At 34.1% G+C, this 25,113-nt stretch overlaps 13 protein-coding genes across 13 annotated transcripts; 9 read left to right on the top strand and 4 right to left on the bottom strand.

The window, feature by feature from the left end:
* Window positions 1-175: 175 nt before the first annotated feature.
* LRO1 (phospholipid:diacylglycerol acyltransferase) lies at window positions 176-2,119 on the top strand (the record flags this gene model as incomplete). The annotated part of the gene is made up of 1 exon (XM_019182182.1): window positions 176-2,119. The coding sequence occupies one exon, from the start codon at window positions 176-178 to the stop codon at window positions 2,117-2,119; it is 1,944 nt and encodes a 647-aa protein (XP_019037531.1).
* A 974-nt stretch (window positions 2,120-3,093) lies between these two features.
* On the top strand, window positions 3,094-3,882 carry WICANDRAFT_80466 (Whi5 domain-containing protein; the record flags this gene model as incomplete). The annotated part of the gene is made up of 1 exon (XM_019185069.1): window positions 3,094-3,882. The coding sequence occupies one exon, from the start codon at window positions 3,094-3,096 to the stop codon at window positions 3,880-3,882; it is 789 nt and encodes a 262-aa protein (XP_019037530.1).
* A 379-nt stretch (window positions 3,883-4,261) lies between these two features.
* On the bottom strand, window positions 4,262-4,885 carry WICANDRAFT_85386 (uncharacterized protein; the record flags this gene model as incomplete). Its single annotated transcript, XM_019185883.1, has 1 exon — window positions 4,262-4,885. One exon carries the CDS (start codon window positions 4,883-4,885, stop codon window positions 4,262-4,264), a length of 624 nt encoding a protein of 207 aa, XP_019037529.1.
* An 844-nt stretch (window positions 4,886-5,729) lies between these two features.
* Window positions 5,730-6,726, top strand: WICANDRAFT_95956 (ERG2 family protein). Its single transcript, XM_019186507.1, is given in 2 exon segments — window positions 5,730-6,407; window positions 6,424-6,726. 1 exon segment carries the CDS (start codon window positions 5,757-5,759, stop codon window positions 6,405-6,407), a length of 651 nt encoding a protein of 216 aa, XP_019037528.1. The 5' UTR covers window positions 5,730-5,756; the 3' UTR covers window positions 6,424-6,726.
* Window positions 6,727-6,874: 148 nt separating this feature from the next.
* WICANDRAFT_80463 (ERG2 family protein) lies at window positions 6,875-7,525 on the top strand (the record flags this gene model as incomplete). Its single annotated transcript, XM_019185068.1, has 1 exon — window positions 6,875-7,525. The coding sequence occupies one exon, from the start codon at window positions 6,875-6,877 to the stop codon at window positions 7,523-7,525; it is 651 nt and encodes a 216-aa protein (XP_019037527.1).
* A 201-nt stretch (window positions 7,526-7,726) lies between these two features.
* Window positions 7,727-8,460, top strand: WICANDRAFT_64455 (mediator of RNA polymerase II transcription subunit 9; the record flags this gene model as incomplete). Its single annotated transcript, XM_019183741.1, has 2 exons — window positions 7,727-7,930; window positions 7,984-8,460. The coding sequence occupies 2 exons, from the start codon at window positions 7,727-7,729 to the stop codon at window positions 8,458-8,460; spliced, it is 681 nt and encodes a 226-aa protein (XP_019037526.1).
* Window positions 8,461-8,888: 428 nt separating this feature from the next.
* Window positions 8,889-10,049, top strand: TOM40 (TOM complex pore protein TOM40; the record flags this gene model as incomplete). Its single annotated transcript, XM_019183740.1, has 1 exon — window positions 8,889-10,049. One exon carries the CDS (start codon window positions 8,889-8,891, stop codon window positions 10,047-10,049), a length of 1,161 nt encoding a protein of 386 aa, XP_019037525.1.
* Window positions 10,050-10,302: 253 nt separating this feature from the next.
* WICANDRAFT_64453 (uncharacterized protein) lies at window positions 10,303-11,712 on the bottom strand (the record flags this gene model as incomplete). Its single annotated transcript, XM_019183739.1, has 1 exon — window positions 10,303-11,712. The coding sequence occupies one exon, from the start codon at window positions 11,710-11,712 to the stop codon at window positions 10,303-10,305; it is 1,410 nt and encodes a 469-aa protein (XP_019037524.1).
* Window positions 11,713-12,576: 864 nt separating this feature from the next.
* Window positions 12,577-13,647, top strand: ETR1 (enoyl-[acyl-carrier-protein] reductase; the record flags this gene model as incomplete). The annotated part of the gene is made up of 1 exon (XM_019182152.1): window positions 12,577-13,647. The coding sequence occupies one exon, from the start codon at window positions 12,577-12,579 to the stop codon at window positions 13,645-13,647; it is 1,071 nt and encodes a 356-aa protein (XP_019037523.1).
* Window positions 13,648-14,046: 399 nt separating this feature from the next.
* Window positions 14,047-15,390, top strand: WICANDRAFT_34747 (uncharacterized protein; the record flags this gene model as incomplete). The annotated part of the gene is made up of 3 exons (XM_019182226.1): window positions 14,047-14,166; window positions 14,215-14,464; window positions 14,501-15,390. 3 exons carry the CDS (start codon window positions 14,047-14,049, stop codon window positions 15,388-15,390), a joined length of 1,260 nt encoding a protein of 419 aa, XP_019037522.1.
* A 339-nt stretch (window positions 15,391-15,729) lies between these two features.
* On the bottom strand, window positions 15,730-16,272 carry NPC2 (sterol transporter; the record flags this gene model as incomplete). The annotated part of the gene is made up of 1 exon (XM_019185882.1): window positions 15,730-16,272. One exon carries the CDS (start codon window positions 16,270-16,272, stop codon window positions 15,730-15,732), a length of 543 nt encoding a protein of 180 aa, XP_019037521.1.
* A 365-nt stretch (window positions 16,273-16,637) lies between these two features.
* On the top strand, window positions 16,638-18,680 carry WICANDRAFT_80457 (dipeptidyl-peptidase III; the record flags this gene model as incomplete). The annotated part of the gene is made up of 1 exon (XM_019185067.1): window positions 16,638-18,680. The coding sequence occupies one exon, from the start codon at window positions 16,638-16,640 to the stop codon at window positions 18,678-18,680; it is 2,043 nt and encodes a 680-aa protein (XP_019037520.1).
* Window positions 18,681-22,850: 4,170 nt separating this feature from the next.
* On the bottom strand, window positions 22,851-24,680 carry WICANDRAFT_64447 (uncharacterized protein; the record flags this gene model as incomplete). The annotated part of the gene is made up of 1 exon (XM_019183738.1): window positions 22,851-24,680. One exon carries the CDS (start codon window positions 24,678-24,680, stop codon window positions 22,851-22,853), a length of 1,830 nt encoding a protein of 609 aa, XP_019037519.1.
* Between the last annotated feature and the right edge of the window lie 433 nt (window positions 24,681-25,113).

The raw sequence follows: 25,113 nt of genomic DNA, 5'->3' as shown, positions 1-25,113 counted from the left end.
GCCCACGAGCCCACGGGCCACGAGCCCAGCTGCCAAAGTTTAGGCGGAGCCCCCCGGAGAAAAGAGCCATCATCGAACGGACCGAAATCTTTACAGGAATCAAATTTGACAACCACAAAACGTAAACATCGTATAACGTTGCACAAAACCATTATAAACGATCCAGTAACCACAGATGCCACTCAAGAAGAGGAGCAATAAGACCTCCAAGCACAAGAACTTGGAGGAGAAGTCGAGACTCGATAATGATGAATTGATTGAAATATCAGAAGATTCAGAAAGTACCCCTGCAACTAATTCAAAGAATGGTGGATCTAAAATAACATCATCAACTAGTGCAAAACCAGCAAAGAAAGCTGTCAAGGAATCAAGAAGATTTGTGTTTTTACTAGGTGCCTTGGTTGGTGTGCTGATTGCTGTTTATTTCGGCGCTGTACAACATGGTGCTACAGATTTTGAGAAATTGGTGAATTTTGAAAGTTTACAAGATTATCTTGATGATTGGAAAGATGTGATACCAAATGGTGTACAGAATGCTCTTAATGACTTCAAGCAATCGTCTCCTGGTGATGGTAAAGATTTTAGTGAAGATTTTTCAGTTGGTAAGGCAATGAAGGCTGAAAATAATTTAACTGATAAATATCCAGTTATTATGGTTCCAGGTGTCATTTCCACTGGTATTGAATCTTGGAGTCTTGAAGGCACCAAGGATTGTCCTTCACAACCTCATTATAGAAAAAGATTATGGGGTTCAATGTATATGTTGAGAACCATGTTTTTAGATAAAACGTGTTGGTTAAAACATATCATGCTAGATGAGGAAACTGGATTAGATCCTCCTGGTATTAAATTGAGAGCAGCTCAAGGTTTTGAAGCTGTTGATTTCTTCATGGCTGGATATTGGATTTGGAATAAGATTTTACAAAACTTGTCAGTTATTGGATATGAACCAAACAAGATGGTTACTGCAGCTTATGATTGGAGATTATCGTATTTAGATCTTGAGAAAAGAGATCAATATTTCTCAAGAATGAAACAACAGATTGAACTGAGATTTAAGATTTCTGGTGAAAAATCTATTTTAATTGGTCATTCAATGGGATCACAAATTGTTTTCTATTTTATGAAATGGGTTGAAGCTGAAGGCGAACACTTTGGTAATGGTGGTAAAGATTGGGTAAATAAGTATATTGCTGCATTTATTGACATTTCAGGATCGGTTTTAGGTGCGCCAAAAGCAGTTCCAGCATTGATTTCAGGTGAAATGAAAGATACAGTTCAATTGAATGCCTTAGCTGTTTATGGGTTGGAAAAGTTCTTCTCAAGAAGAGAAAGACTGGATATGATGAGAACTTTTGGTGGTCTTGCAAGTATGTTTCCAAAAGGCGGTGATTTGATCTGGGGTAATTTGAATGGAGCCTTAGAAGATGTTTTGCATAACAACACTGATACATTTGGTAATTTTATCAGATTTGAAAAACCAATTGGTAAATTTTCAGCTAAAAATTTAACAATGAGTGATAGTATTGACTTCTTATTGGATAATTCACCAGAATGGTTTAACAGAAGAACTAAAGAACATTATTCATATGGTGTTGCTAAATCTCCAAAAGAGTTGAAAGAGAATGAAAAGTTTTTCAACAAATGGTCAAATCCATTAGAAGTTCCATTACCAAATGCTCCTGAACTCAAGATTTTTTGCTTCTACGGTGTTGGTAACCCAACTGAGAGATCATATATCTATCAAGAAGAAGAAGATAAAGAGATTTCCAAACTTAACGTTTCAATCTTGTCCAAGAGTGATAAACAATCGGTTTTCTTCACAGATGGTGATGGTACAATTCCAATCATGACCCATGCTATGTGTCATAAATGGAAAACTTCGCCAAATTATAATCCAGGTGGATCTCAAATTAAGATTGTCGAAATGAAGCATGCACCAGATAGATTTGATATTAGAGGAGGTGCTAAAACTGCTGAACATGTTGATATTTTGGGAAGTGCTGAATTGAATGAATTGGTGCTTAAAGTTGCCAGTGGGCGTGATGATCTTATTCAAGAAAGAGTTGTTACAAACATGACTGAATGGGTTGCGTCTATGGACTTTGGGTTTGAATAAAACATAAGACACGACGCGATTCAAAAAAGTGAATTCGGGTTGGGAGTGTATATTAGGAATCAGTACAAATAAAGTATAATTGAAAAGAAAGGGTATGTGAACCTTTTTATCTGGGAAATGTTTGTAGATGTTTTATTCCTACGTGTTTCTCAAAAGCTGAGATCTTGATCTTTTGTTTGTCATTGGTGATGTATAAATCTGTGTATTTGCGTGCGTTGGAGGTCCTCTTTAGGAAATCAACACATTCGATTCGTAAGCGACGTTATTTTTTGGGAAATGGGCGATGTATTGTTTAAACATGGACTCGTTAAAGATATCGTGTACTACGTGTAGCGTGTCGTACATTCTGAAGTGTACCCTGGACTCAATCATGTTCAGCCCTTTCAAAGTTCGCGTATGTACTTGGTCCTAATTGTCCTCAAAGTTTAGATCCGATCTACACTTCATCGATCTCCAAAAACGTTTGTTTTGTTTTCCAAAAAACCAAACGCCACGTAAAAAATTCGTGATTTTTTTTATTTTTTTGTTGTTGTTTTGAAAAATTTAAAAGAGGAATGTTGTCAGGGGAAACACACCAGAACGCGACGCGCGCTTTTGGGTAAAAAGTAAACAAAACAAAAACACACAAATGAAAAAGCTCAAGCGTGCAGTCAAACACAGAGCCTTTGGAGCTTTTATTTATTTATTTACTTTCGTCAACCCAACTTCTGCTTTCACCATCCTCCAAAGCTACCTTCAAGCAATACATCCATTGATATACTCACACAAGAGACTACTGCCAGCTTCATCAAAAGGTATACCTGAGTCACTTGAACCCAACAACCAACCATTACGCAGCCAAAAAAACACTTCCTGCCCAAATACCCACCACGCTCGCTTAACAACCATCAACACCAACATCTAAACTCTTCAATTCATTTGCATATAAACTCTTTCCAACGAACAATCATCTTCACCATTACCATACTTCAATCATGTCTACATTTGAGCGCCCTGTTTTAAGTGTCGTTTCTGCTAATGCTCTGAACAAAAAACACAACTCAGACTTGGGTAACATCAAACCAACTTTACCAAACCTAAGATCCATCATTTCATCTAAATCATTCTCCAATTCAAACTATAGTACCACACTTTCATCTATCAAAAAACCAACACCATCATCCAAATACACTAAAAATGCTGAAAAATTGAAATATAGACTTCAATTGGCTTATTATAAGCTACGCACTGATCAGGTTTCAGTCCCAATTGGTGAAATCATCAAGAAACAAGAAGCCAAATTACAAAAACAACATCATCAACCTAAAAAACCAATTGTTACACCTTCTTTAACTCGTCATATCAGTTTATTGGCTGCTTCCACTCCATTACAATCCAATCCAATCACCAACCAGAAGAAAAAAGTTTCATTCAAACCAATCGAATTACCTCCAACTTCAAAATTCTCAACAAATCCAACAAAGACATCATCTGCTGCATTATCAAGAATATCTGAATATCAAAGACCTGGTAATTTAAGATCATTATCTTTACCACAATTGGGTAAATCAGATTCTGCTCATCAACATCGTTCTTTGAAAATTGAAGATTTGGTCAACAACACAACCCAAGCTCGTGTTGATGTTACCCCAGTTAAAGGTCGTGCTGATGAAAACGGTGACTTGATCATGTCAAGTCCAACTAAAAAACTTCATTCTTCAACTCCTGGATCTTATGGTGCTGCTAAATCTTTGTTACAATTATCATTGATCAGCTCCAACTAACCTACTTCTGCTGCTGCTGATGTTGCATTTATGTTCATGACTGTTTTTATTTTTCTATCATAGTGTGCTATACTTTCCCCAGGAAATTCATATACCTAATTAGATTGAGGTTCTTAATTAATTGTTGCTTTTTTATATGTCTGCTTTCACAGATCTCTCATTTCTAGAACTAGCGTGTGTCCTGCTTTATTTGATTTTCATTTCATGTTTTTATTTTATATCAAACATCACTCATTACATTTTATTTTATTTATGGAAAATGGTTTTTATCAAGAGAAGGCAAATAAAAGTTTTTTATATGTATTATAACCAAACAGGTAAACCGAGCAAATATTATTATCACAATATCTCACCTAGTGAAGCAAAATGGCGCATATCTTCAAGTATTTAGATAACTATCAGCCAAACTTGGCTTTGTTTGACTAATCTTATCGACAATCTTATCCAATATCGTACAAGATTCAATCATATGCCCATGCCATTCTTTTAAGGGACTTCTTTTCTGAGAGTTGAATTCAATGACGATGTTAATATCGTCAATCAACGCATCTAATCTTTGGTCTCTGATCATATTCGCAGCGATCTCTTCAACATAAGCTTCATCCAATTGTAAAATTTCTGCAAAGTTCTTAACAGAACAATTATCATATATCTTGGAAGCAGCAATTAAATTATTCTCCACAAGTGCTTTTGATAATGCCTGTGATATATAGTCTTTGGATAATCCCAAATCATTCGTTTCCAAATAATATTCCAAAACTTGTAAAAAATCATCATAATAAATGATTCTCTGATCATACATTTTTTCAAAAATTATTGATAACGGGGTATCTAAAACATTTTGTAAAATATGTGAAGATTCCACTATATTATTCAACAACCTTGTCTTCAAAGAATCATGCTGTGACAAAATTGCATACTTCAAAGTTGGAATATCAAACTGCTCTTTATCAAGTATCAAAAGTTTTGTTGCAGCATCAGACCATTTACCAACTTTAACCATTGTTTCCACTGAAATCTTGTAAGTGTTTAATATCAAGTCATCAACTCCATTACTTTCTAGCTCTGATAAAATTGGACTTATCCTAGATATATAAGCTTCAGCATTTTCAAAATCATCAATTTTCAAAGAATCTTTAGCAATTCTTGTATTTACCTCAACTTTAAACTTTTGAAAACTTAATAAATCATCAAAATCTTGAACTAGTGAGTCAATTTGTAATGTTTTCAAAGTATCTAATGCCTTTGAATATTGATCATGAGATTCATATATTGAAGTGAGGTTTAAAATTGTCTTCATAAGTGGTAAGTAAACAATTGCAGTTGGCGGTGAAAATATCGATATCATTTCTTCGTATAGTTTGATTTTAGCATCTTGTGGGAATGTGGATTCAATTGAATCTATATATTTAACCAATATTTGCTTTACTGGTAAAGTTTGTTGTTTGACAAGGGCATTAATTAAATGCACAGTTGCTTCTTGATCATTTGAAACTTGGTTCAATAAATCCAGTATCTCTTGTTCTTTGTTTGTAGAATCACTGTTGGAGATTGCGGAAATTTTCAAAATGGCTTTAGATGACATTGTGGTTGGTTGATGATTGAGTAATGAATGGTTAAATAAAGTCCAACGTTATAATTAGTTTATCTTTCAAAATTGATGGTTATCAGCCCTGGTGTATTACATAATCAGAACTAACATTGACACATAGAAATCTGGCAGAGTGCGCGATCTCGTTCAATTTTTTTTTTTTGGCATAAACGACAAAAATCATAACATCGTGAAAATTTAAACGGTTTAAGCAGTTGTAAAAGAATCCAAGTCAGATTATCACCTTCATCTTTTAATTTTACTGGAATCCAGATCTATCACAATGAGATTCTTTTACTTGTCCATACCCGTTATCATTTACTACATCTTGAACCTGCTATTTGATACTTGGTTACCAAATAACTATGTTTTTGACCCAGAAACTTTGAACAAATTATCAAATGAAGTTCTAGCTAAACATCCAGAAGGAAACACAACATTGATCCTGGAAGATTTGGCAGTCAGTCTTAAAAACCATTATGGTGACATTATCAACCCATTGAATGAAGGTGATTGGATCTTTAACGTTGCTGGTGGTGCAATGGGTACTATGTTTATTTTACATGCTTCCATTTCAGAATATTTGATTTTCTTTGGTACTGCTGTTGGAACTGAAGGTCATAGTGGTGTCCATTTTGCTGATGATTATTTCACAATCTTGAAAGGTGAACAAACCGCTGCTTATCCAGGTGCTTTATACCCAGAAGTTTACTTACCAGGTGAAACCCATCATTTGACTAAAGGTCACGCTAAACAATATGCTATGCCTTCTGGATCTTTCGCTTTGGAATTGGCTCAAGGTTGGATCCCTGCTATGTTGCCATTTGGATTCTTGGATACTGCTTCTTCAACTTTAGATTTCTACACTTTCATCAGAACTGCCTATTTAACTGGTTTAGATATGGGAAAGAATTTGTTACGTGGTAAATTTTAATACAGAAACTATGAACATCAATAAGCTAGAAGAAACACATATACTATAGATACATATACTTATAAAAAGTTCTTTGTAATATACTTATGATTATGAACCATTTAAGTGTAGATGGACAATTCCCAAGTCAAGTGCATATACTAAGGTAGTTTCAAAGTGGTCGGTAGCCTTGAGCAATATAATTGCCAATCTAGTGCAGCTGTACTTCTACAATCCAAGAGTTTCTTGTCGTATAGCATTAATTGATGTCGAGATAAAGGGAAGAAGTTGATATTGATGACACGTTCCGAGATGACAGCGCTGTAGTGGAACAAGTTCGTTTAAAACCAAAACAAGAATATCTTTAAACGACGCTTTCTGCGACAAGCCAGTTAAAAACTGTATAAATCAATGAAGAATACCAAATTATAAATAGAGATGAATTTCACCAATCCCATAAGCTTCCGTTGTTGGTTTAATCATCAAAAATGAAACTACTTGCGCTATCATCACCAATCCTTTTTTACTTCTTCTTGGAAGCTTTATATTCAACCTGGTTACCAACAAACTATGTTTTCGAACCAGAAGTGTTGCAACAATTGGCAAAAAATGTTATAGCAAAACATCCAGAAGGTAATACTACTTTAATCTTACAAGATTTAGGCGCTGATATAAGAGAACGTTATGGTGATTTGATCAATCCATTGAACTTTGATGATTGGGTTTTCAACAATGCTGGTGGTGCAATGGGTACAATGTTCATCCTACATGCTTCAATCTCAGAATACTTGATCTTCTTTGGAACTGCTACTGGTAATGAAGGTCATAGTGGTGTTCATTTCGCTGATGATTATTTCACAATTTTAAAAGGTCATGAAAAATCTGCTTTCCCAAATGAGTTATACCCAAGAATTTTCTATCCAGGTGATACAAATCTCATGAAAAAAGGTGAAGTTACTCAATATTCATTAGCTCCTGGATCTTTTGCAATGGAATTGGCTCAAGGTTGGATTCCAGCCATGTTGCCTTTTGGTTTCTTGGATACAGTTTCATCAACTTTGGATTTTGGTACCTTCTTGAGAACCACATACCTAACTGGATATGACATGATCAAGCATTTATTACGCGGGAAATTCTGAGTCAATAGATCATATAATATAGATGTATAAGTACTATTCAAATCTATTATATTCATCACCTTATAATTTGAGTGTAGCCCATGTTATCAGGATTAATTCGCGACCGAAAAAAGGCCAATGTTCAAAAACTGAAAAGTTCACTTTACAATCAAAACGCATCACAACAACATCAGTAAAATCCAAACAAAAACCAAATCAATAATGAGCAATCTCAGACATTCGAGCCCATTTACACCAGATATACGGCTCAAATCAGAAGAATCGAAACTGGATGAAGAGTCAAAACTAAAAGATGCAGAAGCTGCAATTCAAGAGTTGAAGAACTTGGAATTACTACCACTAGTTTTGGATATTGTGGAAGATGTCAATTCTGGTAAATTATTACCAAAAGATGTTGATAATGCTGTAAGTATCAATTTATGTATTCAATCGGATGAATCACTAACAAATTTTATCAGGCTGGTACCTTGAAAGTGAGGATAAATAAAGCAAGAGAAATATTGAGAAACATCCATGGTTTATCAGAAACACCAGATGAAAGAGCTGCTAGAGTGGAAAGATTAACAAAGAATATAAGCAGGAAAACTGCAGCTCTGCAAAAACTAAGAGCAAGAGTTGGTGAAAGAATCACATTACCAGATCCACCTACACCAAAAGAGGACGAAGATGAAGTAATGAAAGAGACCAAGTTAGAGTCTGTCGAACCACAATCACCACAGGACGAACAGAAAGCTGACAATGTCAGGAAGGAGACTCCCACACCCCAAACTGAAGCACAAAATGATGGCACTATTCAAAGCCAACCATTGCAACAAAGTGATACATTTATGACCGAAGACACTGCCAACTTTGACTTTGAAAACTTCAACGATTTCCCAGCAATTGGCAACCAGGATAACGACCAGGATGGCGACATCAATATGGATACCTCCTAACTAAATATACAATCATTCATTATGAAATATAAAAGGTAGTGGAATTAGTTTTTATATAGTGTGGAGTGGCCCTAACCATTACCCGAACTTGGCCACTACAATTTTTTTTTTCCAAATCATCGTCGAAGTAATTTGTGAAAAAAAGGCTTTAGAGATCTTAGAGCAAAGGTTTGAATTACATTTGGTTTTGAAAGTTCAATTTTTTCTGATACAAATTTTCCTTCATTCCAGTCTTTAGTCGGTACAGATTGATCATTATACATTCCAGATTTATTTCCTGAACATCAAGTTTACGTTTGTGTGTTTTATATTTGGACCTCTAAAAAGTATTCATAAAGATTGAAAGAAAGAAAACATAATATAGAAAACAGTGGGTTTAATTCAATACAATCATAATTAAGAATAATTACTAATAAATTTTTGAAAAGATGTCAGCTCCAACACCTTTACCATTAGGTGACTTATCAAAAGTTCCACAATTTCCAGGTGTCACCCCAGAAAAACCAAAACCATCAGGTTTCTGGTCATCAAATCCAATTTTTTCATATTTAAATAATGTTTACAACAATGTTCATGAACATCGTCGCTCATTAAACTTGACAAATCCAGGTACAATTGAAAATTTAAACAAAGAAGTCACAAGAGATGTTTTTTTGAACCAATATTTCTTTACTGGTTTAAGAGCTGATTTAAATAAAGCATTTTCATTAAACCCAGCATTCCAAACTTCTCACACTTTTTCATTAGGTTCTCAATCAATTCCTCCATATGCATTCAGTGCCTTATATGCTACTGATAACTTCTTTGCTCAAGGTAATATTGATAATGATTTCTCATTAAGTGGTAGATTAAACTATGGTTGGGATAAATCAAACATTTCAAAAGCCACTTTACAAATCGCTAAAGGTCAACCAACCATGGTACAATTGGAACAAGATTTCCAAGCCAGTGATTTCTCTGTTAACTTGAAAGCTTTAAACCCATCATTCTTAGAAGAAGGTCAATTTACAGGTGTTGCAGTTGGTTCAATTTTACAAGCTATTACTCCAAAATTATCAGTTGGTTTAGAAACTGTTTACTCTGCTCAACCAACCATGCCAGCTGACTCTGCTGTTTCATATGTTGCTCGTTATAACGCTGGTAACTGGATTGCTGCTGCTCAAGTTCAAGCTCAAGGTTCAGTTGTTGCCTCATTCTGGAGAAAAGTTGCTGAAAATGTTGAAGCTGGTATTGAAACCCAATTACAAACTCAATTGGTTCCAGTTGCAGGTGATGCTTTAATGGGTGGTATGCCATCAATCCAAGCCGTTTTCGAAGGTAATACTACCATTGGTGCTAAATATGAATTCCGTCAATCAGTTTTCAGAGGTCAAATAGATTCATCAGGTAAAGTTAGTGCATTTTTAGAAAGAAGAATTTTACCAACTGTTTCTATTTTATTTGCTGGTGAAATTGATCAAGTTAAATCAGCTTCTAAAATCGGTGTTGGTTTAACTTTTGAAACTGCTGGTTCTGAACAATTAGCTTTAATGCAACAAGGTTTAGTTGATGCTAATGGTAACCCAGTTCCAGGTGCTCCACAATTATAATCATCATGACCCTCCCACTCTTTTCTGGTGTTTTCTCTTTTATGATTTCCTCATGTTGAAGAAAACATTTAATGTATTAAAAAGATAATTTTTTATTATAAATTGATCATGTTTTTCATTTTGTATAACCTTGTGAATAAAATTTAGTATGACATAAAAATCTACAATATATATCATCCAATAATGTAATTTTCGTATTCGTATCATCATTAAATAGTCCTTGTTTAAACCCTTTACCCAATTCTTTACTTTTTCATGCCCAAAACGATTTTAAAAACCCAGTAAACCCAGCATCTTTTTCCTGATGATCAAGGTCTTCATCACACAACATATTATAAACATCATAAGAAGAATACCTATGACTCTTGTTTGTTAATACAGAATCTGTAACTATTCTTTTTTGTAGGTTTTTCTCCTTCTTCTTATTTAAAAACCTTGGGTTTGGATTCAAATTCAATTTGATATAACGATCAGTTCCTGGTGATGAAGTTATCAAATCATCTGTAGGATCCATCCAACTTGATTCTGCAATGTATAACGAAGCAGAGCGTGAAGATCTTGATTTTGGTAAGATTCGTGATGATTCATGTTGGAAGGTTGGTGATAATAAAATTGTATCCCTTGATTCATCAATTAATGTTGTATGTTGTACTGATGAACTTGGTGTGAAGTATCGTGATGTTTCTAATTGTTCTTGTTGGATGAAATGTTTTGGATCCTCTGTTAGATCTTCCAGGGCAGAATCTAGTGAGGATACAACTGATTCTACTTCATCAGTTTCCTCTTCATCTTGGGTTGGTAAAGGTGTTGATTCTGTAGATATTTGTTCAACAAAAGTACTTGAATCAGATTCTAATGCAAAACATGCTACTGCTGTTGTTATTGATGAAAGGGAAGCTTGTGATTTTGAAGTTGGTAATGTGGTAATCGGTGGAGGTAATGTCTTTGTTATTGGTAATTCAGAAGTTGATTGAATATAAAGATTTCTAAAATGACATATTTTTTTGTAAACTTCCTCCAATTCTTTGATAATCAAAGAATCATTTGTTTCTATCACTATTCTCCAATACCTTTCAGGATTGGATAATGGTAGTATAAATTGGTTGTGCGAAATTTTCAATATTTTCAATCTTGGTAATATTGGATAAACAACTGAACCACATTGGAAATAACTAACTTTTTTCATATGCATTTGATAAACTTCAAATTTACCATGACCTAATAATCTTCCTTGTTTCTCTTCCATATTATCCATTTCTTCAAATGAGTAAATATTTGCCTTGAAGAAATGGAATAAAGTTATACGTTCTTCTGGATCAAATGTTTCTTCTTCATGAACTGAGTTAATCTTTATAGGGTCTTCTAATGCCTTTTGTGGAGAGTTGAGAGTTTCAATTGATTTCTGAGATGATAGTGGAGGTGATACCATCCCATTTGAAGAAGCTGGAGTTGAAGTTATAGGATCATTATTGTTATTGTTGTTGTTATTCTTTCTTGCCAAAGCTCTTTTCCTTGGGGTCAGCACTAATGATCCGAATTCATTTGTTGGTCGCAGAAGTTTCCTGCTGTTTGTGATATCCACTATTTCATCAGAGGTCATACTTTTACCTGTTAGTGAAGTTGTTGGTGATAAAGCCTGCATAGGACTTGAAGATGTAAGCATGTTGGATTGATTTCCCTTTTCACGTGTAAACTCCTAAAATGTTCTCAAAGCAGCACTGATAGACAAGACCTAAGCCTTCTTGCAACAGAAGTTCTTGATTCCTACTAATTCTTCAGCAGCTGAATGAAGAAAATGAGTTCTTGTCTCAATATTTTGCTTTGAAACTGGGTTTGTTTATTTTTTGTTGTTATTGTTTTCCAAAATGTCCTTAAAAAAGTCGGATCTAAGTTTCCCAAAATATCCTTATCGGGTATAATCCGGGGACTAAAATAGGTCTTTGACAGCAGGACTTCGTTAAAATCGAGTAAAAGATGAGTTTTAGATCATTTAAAGAGAATGTTTATATTGATTGATCGATTAAAAATCATTGTATCTTTTTACTTATCACATTTCCTCAAAATTTGGTGGGTTTCCGGTGGATTTGTGCTGTTTTTCCATGATTTCAATTCAATTCAACTTGTTCGGATTCTCAGCTCCACACAAACGAAAAGCAAATTGTGTCGAAACCTTTCCAATTACGCTTCCAGAATAGTTCAGGCCAATTGATTTCGTTTTATAAATTCAATCAAATCCCAGAATCGAATTTTAAAAGCCGTCAACTGTAACACTCCATTCGATTGAACATACAGTTGGATATAGGTATAAATAATTTGGTATAGCGTGCTTAACTCTATTGAAAAAACAGTCATCAACTCTTTACCCACTTGAACGTATTTATAATCATCAACAAGTAATATATAAACCAACACATCTCAACAACAACAGTCCACAATGCTTTCAAGATCAATTCTATCCAATTCAGCTAGATTGAGCTCAAGAAACATTTTGAAAAGATCAATTGTTAGCCCATCCACTTCAACAATCATGTCAACTAGATCCATAACCACTGCTAAATCAATCATCTATTCAGAACATGGTATTCCAAAAGATGTCATTTCTGTCCATACTCATCAATTACCAGATCCAAAGGGTAATCAAGTCATTTTGAAAAGTTTAGGTTTCCCAATCAATCCATCAGATATCAACCAATTGGAAGGTGTTTACCCTTCAAAACCTGAAAAGACTCTTGAATATGGTACTGAAAAACCAAGTGCAATTGCAGGAAATGAATGTTTATATGAAGTTATTGAGTTAGGCTCCGGTGTACAAGACTTAAAACTAGGTGATCGTGTCATTCCATTGTTTTCAAATTCAGGTACTTGGACTTCCCATAGTATTGCCGCAGAGGATAAATTGATCAAATTACCAAAAGATATCTCCACTGTGTTTGGTGCTACAATTTCAGTCAATCCAACTACTGCCTATCAGTTAGTTAATGATTTTGGATTGGAAAAGGGTGATTGGTTGATTCAAAATGCTGGTACTAGTGCTGTTTCTCAAGCTGTGGCACAGATTGCTAAAACAAAAGGTATCAATGTCATTAGTGTTATTAGAGATCGTCCAAACTTACAAGAAACTATTGATAAATTAACCAAACAAGGTGCTGCAAAAGTTATTACTGAAGAACAAAATGGTGATCGTGGCGTTAGTGCAGAAATTGCTAAATTAACTGAAGGTAAATTGAAAATTGCATTGAATTCTGTTAGCGGTAAATCAAGTTCCAACATTGCAAGAAAATTAGCACCAGATTCCACAATTATTACATATGGTGGTATGTCCAAACAACCAGTTACTTTCCCAACTTCATTATTTATTTTCAAAAATTTAAAAGCTTTTGGATTTTGGGTCACTGAAAATAATAAGAAAGATCCAGATTCCAAAAGAAGAACAGTTGCAGATTTAGTCAAATTGTATCAAAATCAACAATTGGAAGAATTATCTGTTCATAGTAATGATTGGATCTATGATGAATTTTCTGATGAACAAATCAAAGAGTTGATTGTTAATGCCTTGGAGAATAGTTCTGGTGGTAAACAATTCATCACTGTTAAATAAACAGCTCCTTTTTTATGATAACTGAATACAATGATATATATACATTATGAATTTGAACTCTAAGGTGTAAAAAGTCCGATAGGTATAATTATTTGCTCAAAGACCGATGATCTGGCACCTTTAAAATTCAAGAGGAAGCGAGTCTCAGAAGCACTGTGATTTTGAAAATAAACAAAATGGTTTCAATCAAACCCTCAACTAATTCATTTTTTCACTTTCCAGACCTTCATTCAAATGGTTGTCAATTACTTCTTGGCTCGTGGCTCCCATACAAAATTTGTAGATTTTTTTTATCGAAAAAATCAAAATTTTCGTTTTCCAGCAAATCAAAGATCAATCGAAATCAGTTGATCAACTTCCCACAACAAAGCCGCCCAGATCACCAGTATTAATCTCAATATGAGCGGTGACTTGTTCAGCTTGAAAGTGTTTTTCATTTTATTGAGAGAAACATTCGAGTCTGCAATCGTGATATCCATCTTGTTATCATTTCTCAAGCAGAATTTTACAAAACAAGTTGTCAATGACGATGGTTCACAACAAACAACTCTTACAATAGACAAAAAGATCTATAGACATTTACAAGCCCAAGTTTGGCTAGGAGGGTTCTTTGGGCTATTCATTTGTTTGCTAATAGGTAGTGTTTTCGTGGCGTTATTTTATATCATTGGTGAGAATTATTGGTCTAAATATGAACGTAACTGGGAAGCAATTTTCAGTGTTATTTCTTCTTTGATCATTTCCATAATGGGTCTTTCATTATTAAGAATCAATCAAATGCAAAAAAAATGGCAAGTTAAGTTGGGTAAGAATATGCGTAAAAGATTTGAAACTCAAGAACAAGTTGATGAAGATGGAATTATTGTAAATAGTGAAACTGATGCTATCTCTCATAGAAAAAAATTAAAAGGTTTAAAAGGGAAATTGAAAAGACTTACAGAAAAAAATTCATTAATGATCTTACCAATGGTCACTTTATTAAGAGAAGGTCTTGAAGCAATCTTTGTCATTAGTGGTGTCTCGGCATCTGAACCTGCAAGTTCATTACCTTTATCAATAATTTCTGCATTAACTTTAGGTTCATTGATTGGTGTCTTCTTATACAAAGGTGGTAATAAGATGAGATTACAATTTTTCTTGATTTTCTCAACATGTTTCCTTTATTTGGTTTCTGCTGGGTTAATGTCTCGTGGTGTATGGTTCTTTGAATTGGAACAATATGTTCAAAAATGCCATGGACAAGATATGACAGAAGTTGGTAATGGTCCAGGATCTTATGATGTTGCTAATACCATATGGCATGTCAATTGTTGTAGTGGTATTAATGATGGTGGTTGGATGTTGCTTAATGCTTTAGTTGGTTGGACTAATACTGCAACTTATGGTTCAGTCATTAGTTATAATCTTTATTGGTTATTCATTGTGATATTATTAAATGTGAAATTATACCAAGAAAGACATGGTTATATTCCATTCATACCCATCAAATGGCAATTGAAAAAAATTTCTAAACGATATGAAATTATTAAATTCAATCTAGAAAATAATGATAATTATAAACGTCCAGAAGTTGAATTACAATCAAGAGACAACTCAAGAAATATCAGCTCAAATGGTTATAACAGTGTTCGTGGCGAAAGTGTTGATAATCTACAAAACACAAGATTGGATGTTATTAATGATGATAATAGTGATGCTACAACCAGTCTTTTAGCATCAAGTCAACACACTGCATCAAGATAAACCGCGATATTAGGCATTTGAATTGACAACATTTACAGCATTTTAACGTCTTTTACATTCTGTTTATATTAACTCTAGTTAAAAAAAATTCATACATTAAATAAAAAACACATTATAGCATTTGAAATGATGACAATGTAGGGAATATTAGCAAGGATTCATGATACTAATAAAAAAAATAATAATGATAATAATTATAATTTGCTAAAATTATAATTGAAAAGGAAAAAAAAACACTGGAGCAACTGACGAATTGAAATGACGATTTTAGATAAAAAACACACTGGAATTTCTCTAGGATTTATAAAATGAAGTATGAAATATGACTATGATAATAATCTAACTGATAATTTTCCAAGAATCAACACTAAAGACAACAGTAGCAGTGATACAAGCAATGAAATCATCATCTTTAGTATAAGCTCTAGCATAAACGGTATATTTACCAGGTGGCACTTGATCTGGGATTTCAACAGTCTTTGATAATTTATATTCACCTTTTTGTAAAGGACATTCTAAATCAACTTCACCAACTTCTGAACATAAATCATAAGTTTGTGAGATTAATTTGATATAACCATATCTAACATCAACATCAACATAAGCACCTTCTTCCACGAGTTGACTTAAATGACCAACAGCATCCACTGTTAAGTTAACACCACGTTGTGGAGGATTTGGTGATAATTCAACCAAATCAATAGTTAATAGTTGAGGTTCTGTAACATCACATATAGCAACTGGTGAATTACCAGGGATTGGTTTCTCACCTGGTAATAGTTTGGCACTTATTGGGGATTGTTCATCAGCTGCAAAGACAGAAGCAGCTAAAGCTTGTGATATAACGAGTGGTAATATGAATAATTTATTAAATGAAACCATTGTATCTGTTCACGTAGTGTGGTTTTGAGACTGTAGTAAAACCTCTCTGAACCCTTTTCTCCCCTTGATAAGTTCAAATTGATTTTGGCTGTTTCCTTTCTTTTTCAAATGGTTGCCATCATGTGCCCTAACCAGATGAGGGCTGTCACGTGCAAGTCACGCTTAGAGTCACGTGAAATTCATGTGAGATCGCTCAAGAAACATTTGGCCCGCCATACAAAATTCACCGATCAGAACAAAGTGGCACCAATTATTCTTCAACTCGACGACGACTCAAGACTATAAAGACCCAGTTGATGAATCATCTTTTAACTCATCAATTGAGAAGAAATTCATCAAGAATCACTAGTCAAATCATCAAGAGAATGTCATCTACAAACATTGATATCAGCAATTTCCATGCTGACGCTAAAGCTCCTATTGTTTCATTAACCGCTAAATCTTTCTTTGATCAATTGACTGACAAAGAACAAAAATATGCTCATTTTTTTTCAAAAGCTGGTCATTGGGGTTCAAGAATTGTGCTAAGACAAGTTTCTCATGAATCTGAACCTATTTTTGATTTGATTTTACAAATTCACAAGAATTTGAAGTCCGATTATTCAAGTTTGAAAATTGATGAAGATGTTACAAAAGGTTACTTGGAATATGCATCTCAATTCTTGAGTAATTTAGGTAATTACAAATCTTTTGGTGATAAAAAATTCATCCCAAGAATCTCTGTTGAAGATTTTGAAAAAATTGTTAAATTGTCAAACTCTGATTTAGATTTGTTCAATAAAATCAAAGAACCATTATATTCAATTGATGAAAAATCTGCTCTATTAGGATTTCCAAGTGATGGTCATGTTTCTGGTTATTACTTTGGAGATGTTTCAAAGAAAAACATTGATTTGATCAAAAAAGTTTTAGCAGACCATAAAGTCTTGTATGAAAACTTGAGAGTTAAAAAGATTAGTGAAACTGAATTCATCATTTTAGTTGCATCTGAATTGACAAATAATAAAACTTCATATCCAAATGAAATTGAAGCTGATGGTATCAAATTAACTTTGAAGTTTGGTGATCATTCAAAAGAATTTACTAAAATCATTGAAAATTTCAAAGAGGCTAAAGATGTTGTTGCCAATGAAACTCAATCTAAAATGATTGATGCTTATGTTGAATCTTTTGAAACCGGATCAATTGATGCCCATAAAGAATCACAAAAATACTGGGTTAAAGATATTTCCCCAGTCATTGAGACTAATGTTGGTTTCATTGAAACTTATAGAGAACCAGGTGGTGTAGCTGGTGAATGGGAAGCTTTAGTTTCAATTCAAAACAAAGAACGTACTTTGAAATTCCAAAATTTGGTTAATAGTGCAGAAAACTTCATCAAATTATTACCATGGACAAAAGAATACGAGAAGGATAAATTTCAAGCACCTGATTTCACTTCTTTAGAAGTTTTAACATTTGCAGGTTCTGGTATCCCAGCTGGTATTAACATTCCAAACTATGATGATATCAGATTAAACATTGGGTTTAAAAATGTCTCATTAGGTAACATTTTGAATGCCAAATCTGGTAAAGAACCAATCACTTTTATTCATGATGATGATTATGAGTTGTTTAACAAATATCGTAATGATTCATTTGAGGTTCAAGTTGGTATTCATGAACTTTTAGGTCACGGATCAGGTAAATTACTAAGTGAATTACATGATGGTTCTTTCAATTATGATCATTCTAATCCTCCAATAGGTATTGATGGTAAACCAGTCACTACTTTCTATAAAAAAGGTGAAACTTGGGGCTCAAAATTCGGCTCATTAGCTGGTGCGTATGAGGAATGTAGAGCTGAGGTTATTGCTTTGTATTTGATCACAAATGAAGAGTTGTTGAAAATTTTCGGCTTTGATTCTAAAGAAGATCAAGATGCAATCATTTATTCAGGTTTCTTGCAAATGTCAAGAGCTGGTTTATTGGCTTTAGAATTCTGGGATCCTTCTTCTCAAAAATGGGGTCAACCTCACATGCAAGCTAGATATTCAATTTTGAAAACTTTATTAAATGCTGGGTTAGTTGAATTAGTTTACACTAAAGAAGATTACAGTGATTTATATGTCAAATTGGATAAATCAAAAATTGAAACTATTGGTCATGAAGCCATTAAAGATTACTTGAGACATTTACATATCTATAAGGCTTCTGGTGATGTTGAAAATGGTTCTAATTACTTCATTGATAGATCTTCTGTTACACCAGAGTTGGCTAAATTTAGACCAGCCGTTTTAAAGGCCAGACTACCAAGAAAACAATTTATTCAAGCAAACACAGAAATTATTGATGGTAAAGTTGTTTTGAAAGAATATGAAGAATCTGAAGTTGGTATGATTCAAAGTTTTGTTGAAAGGGAATTGTGATGGTACAGAAAAACTTCATAAATAATAACGATTGTAAATGATTTATACACCACCAATTGTAAGATCAGTCACTTGTACTTTCACTTTCAGTTGCATCTTTGACTTTGGATAAGAGTCTGTTTATTTCATTCTCTTTCTTTTCTCTCAGAACACTGGTCCGCATCGTGCGCACTGTACCAATGGAGTCCTCTGAATCTCTACTCACTTGCACTCTTACTCTTCTCGTATCTGTATCTTTAGCAGCTGACGTAGATGGTCTTGTTCTAACAGACTGAGACCTTGAATTAGCCTTATTGATCTTTTTGAAAATTCCTTCATAATAGTGTAGTTTTGCTTGCAACTGTTTCAATCTGTCGTTTTGACCTTCAATTATCTGTTGTAAAGCACCTAGTGAGTTATTTGATAAGCTTCCTATTTGTGATTCTGATAGTCTCTTATTCAATGCCCAGTATTCCTTAATAATCAACCCAACAGCCTCTTCAATAAACAATGAAACGTCATGCAACTTTTCCAATTCTCTGTTATCAGATTCATTTTTCAAATCCTGACGAACTGTTGATAACGAGTCATTATCTATAATTCCATCAAGTTCCTTTATGATTCCAATAGAAAGACCAACCAAGGTACGTTTTAATTCTTGCCTTAATCCATTGTTTTTCAAGATTTCAGATCTCAAAATTCTATTGTTTTCATTGGAGTCCTTTAAACTTTTGCTTATACTGCCATTCTTCTTCTCGAGGATTGAGCACTGGGAAAACTTATCACTTAATTTGGATCTTGTGTCTTTCAACTCCGAGGCAAGATTTCCCTCAACAACTTGTAGTTCATTGATTCTCTTTTTTAAACTTGTGACTTCTTCATCCTTAGATCTTACCAAACGAGTAAAGTTGCGTTGTGAATCTTCACTTAACTTAGTCCCCTTTTCAATCAGCAATTTTGACTCAACAAGATCATTCTGTAGCCTGTTAATTTCAGACTTATAAGATTCTTCAAATTTTATTAGATCCAGATTGGTCTTTTTAAGCTTGTGGTTTTCCTCACTCAACTTGGTATTAGTGATATTTTGATTATCAATCTCTTTCTGAGCATCATTTATCAAAGAAAGCTGATCTTTCAACACCTTGTCCATCTCCAAAGTTTTACTACCTTGTGACAGTCTCTCGATCTCCAATTCTTGAATTCTTGCTTCCAACTCTTTAGTTCTAAACTTTTCATTTTCAAGTTGAGTTTTCAAGTCTGAATAGCTACACTCCAGTGACTTCAACAGATTCCCATAATTTTCATTTTCCAGCTTGATATCTTGCAAAAGACTGTCTCTCTTTTCAACTAAAGCTTTATAATTGGCTGATTGATCCTTTGAAATCTTCAATGAGTCTTTGAGATCAATATTTTCATCTTTCAATTCACAAATTTCTTCAGATAGTTTTGAAATCTCCCTCTTTAAAGATTTTTCAACTTTCCCTTGATTTTTAGCTTTATCCCTCAATTCATCTAGATCAAGTAGGAGTTCTTTCAAGACATCAAAAGTTTTCTTCTCATCCATAAGATCAAGTTCTCCTTCACAACAATGTGCACGAGTGAGCCTCGTAAGATTTTCAATGTACAATTCTTTGTTTTCCAAGTCTGTTTGACAATGTACCAACTGTTTTTTCAAAGTTAACAAAGTCCGCTCATGTTCTTCGTTTGTCTGGCGTTCAAAAGCCAAAGAATTTGATTGATTTGAAATCTTGTTTTCACATCTGGTACACTCTATTTTGAGTCCTTCAAGTTCATCAATAACATCATTGAGCTTCTTTTGTAATAACGCTTTTGAGTTGTCTTTCTCTTTGATTGAAGTTTCATGATCATTGATTTGTTTGTTGAGTTTTATAAGTTGGATTTTGAGGCTGTCAACCCGCTTATGACATGCATCTGACAAATTTTTTATTTCACTAATTTTGAACGTAAATTGTTCAACATCCTTAATTTGTCCATCATCAATGACAATGGGGCTATTTGATGAATGCGATAGCGTCTCAATTATCTGCTTCATTTGAGTTTGAACTTCACTGTTTATTTTAACTATGCAAGTTTCATCAGATCCCAATTGAAACTCTTCAAATGTCTCAAGGTATGATTCAGGTGTATTTGATATTGCTGGTTCAAGTTTATTGAAGACATTCGTTGTTGAGTTTGGGTAAGAAATGTCTGGTAGCTGAGGTGGTGACTGCTCTAGAATATCAACTTGATCATATGATTCTTCATTGCTTCCTTCACTGTGAGGTTTCTTAGAATCTAATTTGGCAACTTTATGAAGTCTCAAAGAAAATGGTTTGTCACTTGATGCATGTCTCAATTGACTGTTTGGTCCAGAATCTTCAATTGACATTGACTTAAACTTTTGGCCAATCGAATGGGTTGTGGTTTCATCACCAATAAGGGTATCGTTTTGGGAATCATTGACTGTGCTTGTTGGTTTTTGTGAAGCATGAAATTTGCGCCATGCTTTAGGTTTAGGTGTAACAGTGACTTCCTGTGAATCCTCAATTGTATAATCACTATTTTTTGCAGATGGTTCTGTTAGGGTTTCATTTTTGGAGAAGACACTGCTTTCATCAGTGGAAGCCGAGACAACAGGCTCAGTGGGTGATAATTTATTCAATTTGGGAGTCTTGGTAAGATCGGTCAATGGTTTATATAGTTCAGATCTTTTCAAGTGTGATCTTTTCCCGTTAAAGTCTTCTTCAGATGGTAATAAGTACTTCTTTTGAGTTGCAGACAAAGCACTAGAATGGTCTTGAATTTCAGAAACTTCAGTGGTATCTGGAGTCGCACTATATTCACTTGATGACATCCTCTCCTTGTTATTGTTTGGGAATTGCTTGATATTTATTGTTTTCAAGATTGGTTGTTTATTTTTCTTAAATTGTTTCAGCTTTGATTTCAGAACCTTCAATTTATTTTCATCCAGTGATTTTTCCCAGTCTTGAAACCTGACACTTTTGGTCTTGTATTTGATCTTCTTATGAGTGGACTTTGGATTGGTTGCTAGAAAGGTGCTATTGGCCATAGGGACTTCAACACCAGTGTTCTCAACAAATGGGTCAAATTCGAGACTTTTGGCATCAAATTCTTCATCATCATCACAATCTGGATAAAATAAACCATCCTCTGCATTCTCTTTCTCATCAAAACCGTTCAATTCATTATGACTATAGTTATCCGCTGAATCAACCTTTTGCTTTATTGGTGAAGAGTTGGTACTGAAAGACTTTCTTGCAAAATCAAAGAGTCCCTTTCGGACACTAGTTTGTTGATCCAAATGAGTTGATGACCTTCTAAGGGATGTGAGCTCTTCGTGGACACTATCCATGGAAGATATTACTGAACCTGAGGATGAACTTGACGGTGGACTCATGGTAATAGAAAAAACAGCGGCACCTCCTTCTAGCTAGTAGACCAGTTGTGGTTATTGTTCTCAGCTTCATGTAACCCACATCTTCTTTTTTTTCCAAATCAAAATGTAAACACCAAAACCACACCAGCTCAATAAACAACTTCTGTCACAAAAAGTGATATATCTTGTTACCGTGTTTACAAATCCTCATACAAAATAAATCCATTTTGTGGCCGCGAATGCGTTCTGCAAAAATTATGGTTTGTAATTGACAGATTTTCCAGGCGGAGATATACGTTGAGAGCCTGAGAGGTTGGCAACAAACGTACTATACAGTTGAATTTGTATGGCAACGACTAAATTTTGCAAATCATATTTAGCAGTAACTACAGATAGGTTGATAAGAATAGCTCTATGATCATATGGTAATTATAACACAGGTATTAAAATGGCACAGGGCTTTTGTTTTCTCCCTTAGAATAAATTAATTCAACCCTAATAACATGGAATTTCCATGATAGAGTCCAAGCCTAAAACCAATAGACTTTTTTTCATATAAAACAATAAAAACAATAAAAAAATCACGCTAATTATAACCAAATAAGAAGATGGATTTATTAATCTTCAAAAGATGAGAAAAACAGCTACTTCTCTTGATCAAAAAAAGCAACCGACAGTCACTTCAAAGAAGAAAACAAAGCTGAAAAACAAAACAAAATAAACAAAAACACCAAAAATATAATAAATAATCATTGATAAAAAAAAAAAAAAATATAATAAATAATCATTGATAATCATTGATAATACTGGCCACTGGCGTCCTGAGCTGGTGGGAAGGATTGAGCAGTAGCAGTAGCAGTTGGAGCAGCTGTTGCTGGATTGATAAAATGTTGACCATGTGGTATATTAGAATATGGATTCATAACTTGAGAGGGAAACATTTGCTGTTGATTGAAGTAGCTCACTGACTGAGAATTGATTCTTCGATTTGGATCATGAGCACCAACCATTTCTTCCATAGGCTGTTGTACAAATTGTTGATCCATTGAGCTAAATCCTGGCTGTGTCGCTGGCTGTTGATTTGGTTCCACTTCTTGAGAATATGTGTATGAATTATATTGTGGAAACAGGTTAGCTTGTGATGATGGTTGTTGTGGATGGTGTGGAAGTTGGTAAATTTGAGAAGGTGATTGTTGAGGAAATCCATAACTCAATTGTGGTTGTGGTTGGGCTGGATCATAAAAGGGTGGAACTTCATTAGGTCTTTGAATAGGATAGCCTGGATATAGTTGTTGATGTGGTGGTGGTGGAACATGATTAAATTGCTGTTGTTGTTGCTGCTGCTGCTGCTGCTGTTGTTGTTGAAGATGTTGAAGATGTTGAATTTCAGATTGTTTTGAAATGGATAGTCCAACTGATGACATTGGATAATTAGAAGAATGTGGAACATGTGCTGATCTATTAAACTCCTCCACTGTTGGCAACTTCATCTCTTTAATCAAATCACCATATCCTTCTTTTTCCAATTCTTCAATAGCTTCTTGATAATTGAAAGCAACAATAATACTTCTATCCAATTTGTTCATATTCAAAAACCCTCTCAACAAATCTCTTTTAAACATTCTTTTTTCACAATAAATTGCACAAGAATTGATACGTGGAATGAGATAAATCCTCATATCAGATTTATATCTTGGTCTTGCAACCTTTTTCTTCAAAAAAGTTGTTGAAGGACGATCACCTTTTGAACCAATAGCTTCAAGATACATAGCTTTGTTTTCCACCACTGTTTTATAATCTTCATCTTCATCATCGTTCAAATAAAGATATCCAGGCATTGCAGTTTCAATTTTCAATAAAACAGATCCACCAACTTCAGTTGCAGCAGCTCTTGATACTCTGATCAAAGTATAATCATTCAAACCAAACAAATTATATACAGCTTCATCAATTGAGGCAAATTTGGGGATATTGGCATTTTTTTCAGGACTATAACTCAATCCATCTTCACTAAACCTAGCAGTTTTAACATTCAACAAAGATGAAAACCCAGATATGACATTTCTTGTTGATAATTCTTCATTTGTTAAAAGCATACCGTTCTCCTCATCTGAATAATTCAAAACTTTCAAAGTCTTTCTCATTGTATCAGATACTAAAATTGAATATAATATACCTAGTGTGGGTACTAATGTCAAACGGATTCTTGTTTCTTTAGATAATGGACGTCCTTGAGGTCTGCTCAATGCTGAATTCTTCCTCTGATGTTTTTCTTTAGATTTTGATGATCTTCTTCTTCTTGCCAATTGAACAATAGCTGATGCATTATTATCTTCATTTGATGATTTTCTTTGACTATCAACAGAATCTGCATAGGATGAGGTAGCACTCAATGTTTTCTCAAAAGTTGAAGCTGATGAAGATGATGAGTTCAATGGATGTACCAACAAATCACTTGAGGGTATACTGGTTAAAGATGGTAAATTTGTCAATTCATTTTTGGATAAAGATAATTGTGGATTGCTAACATTAGCACCTGGTATGTTGACAGCATTTTGAAATGTTGGTGCTGTTACTATGGATGATGACCCTTGAGCGTCTTGCAATGGATCGTTTGTGTTCATTTTGACTTTTTCTCCAATATATCATAGTCTTGTTAAAGTGGGACAAGTTTTGAAACCAAAATAAACAAAAGTTGGACCCAATAAATGAAAGTTTCACAACTTAATTTGGTATCAAGAGAAGCTTATATTGATGAATTGAGGTTGAGGTCCTTAATGCTTATAAATATACCCTTTGCTGTTTGACAATTCAATCATCAATCCCTTTTTATATTTGGTTGAGTACCTAAGCTTATTAAATGCAGTGGAATTAGGAAACTCTCCAAGATGGTGTGAGTGAGCTGTTTCTGTAGAAGCTGGAGAGAATTAATGTAAGGTTGGAACTTGGTTGCAATAAAGAAAGTTTATCTGACAAGTTTAAGCACAGCAGGCAAAAAAGATGTGAACACCAGCCCTTTCTTTGCAAGATAAACCTCCAACTTTGAATTCAAGGTTT

This window comes from Wickerhamomyces anomalus (assembly GCF_001661255.1).
Source record: "Wickerhamomyces anomalus NRRL Y-366-8 unplaced genomic scaffold WICANscaffold_5, whole genome shotgun sequence".
Taxonomy (NCBI): domain Eukaryota; kingdom Fungi; phylum Ascomycota; class Saccharomycetes; order Phaffomycetales; family Wickerhamomycetaceae; genus Hansenula; species Hansenula anomala.
Note: the sequence above shows the minus strand (reverse complement) of the source record. Positions and strands in the feature narration are given on the sequence as shown.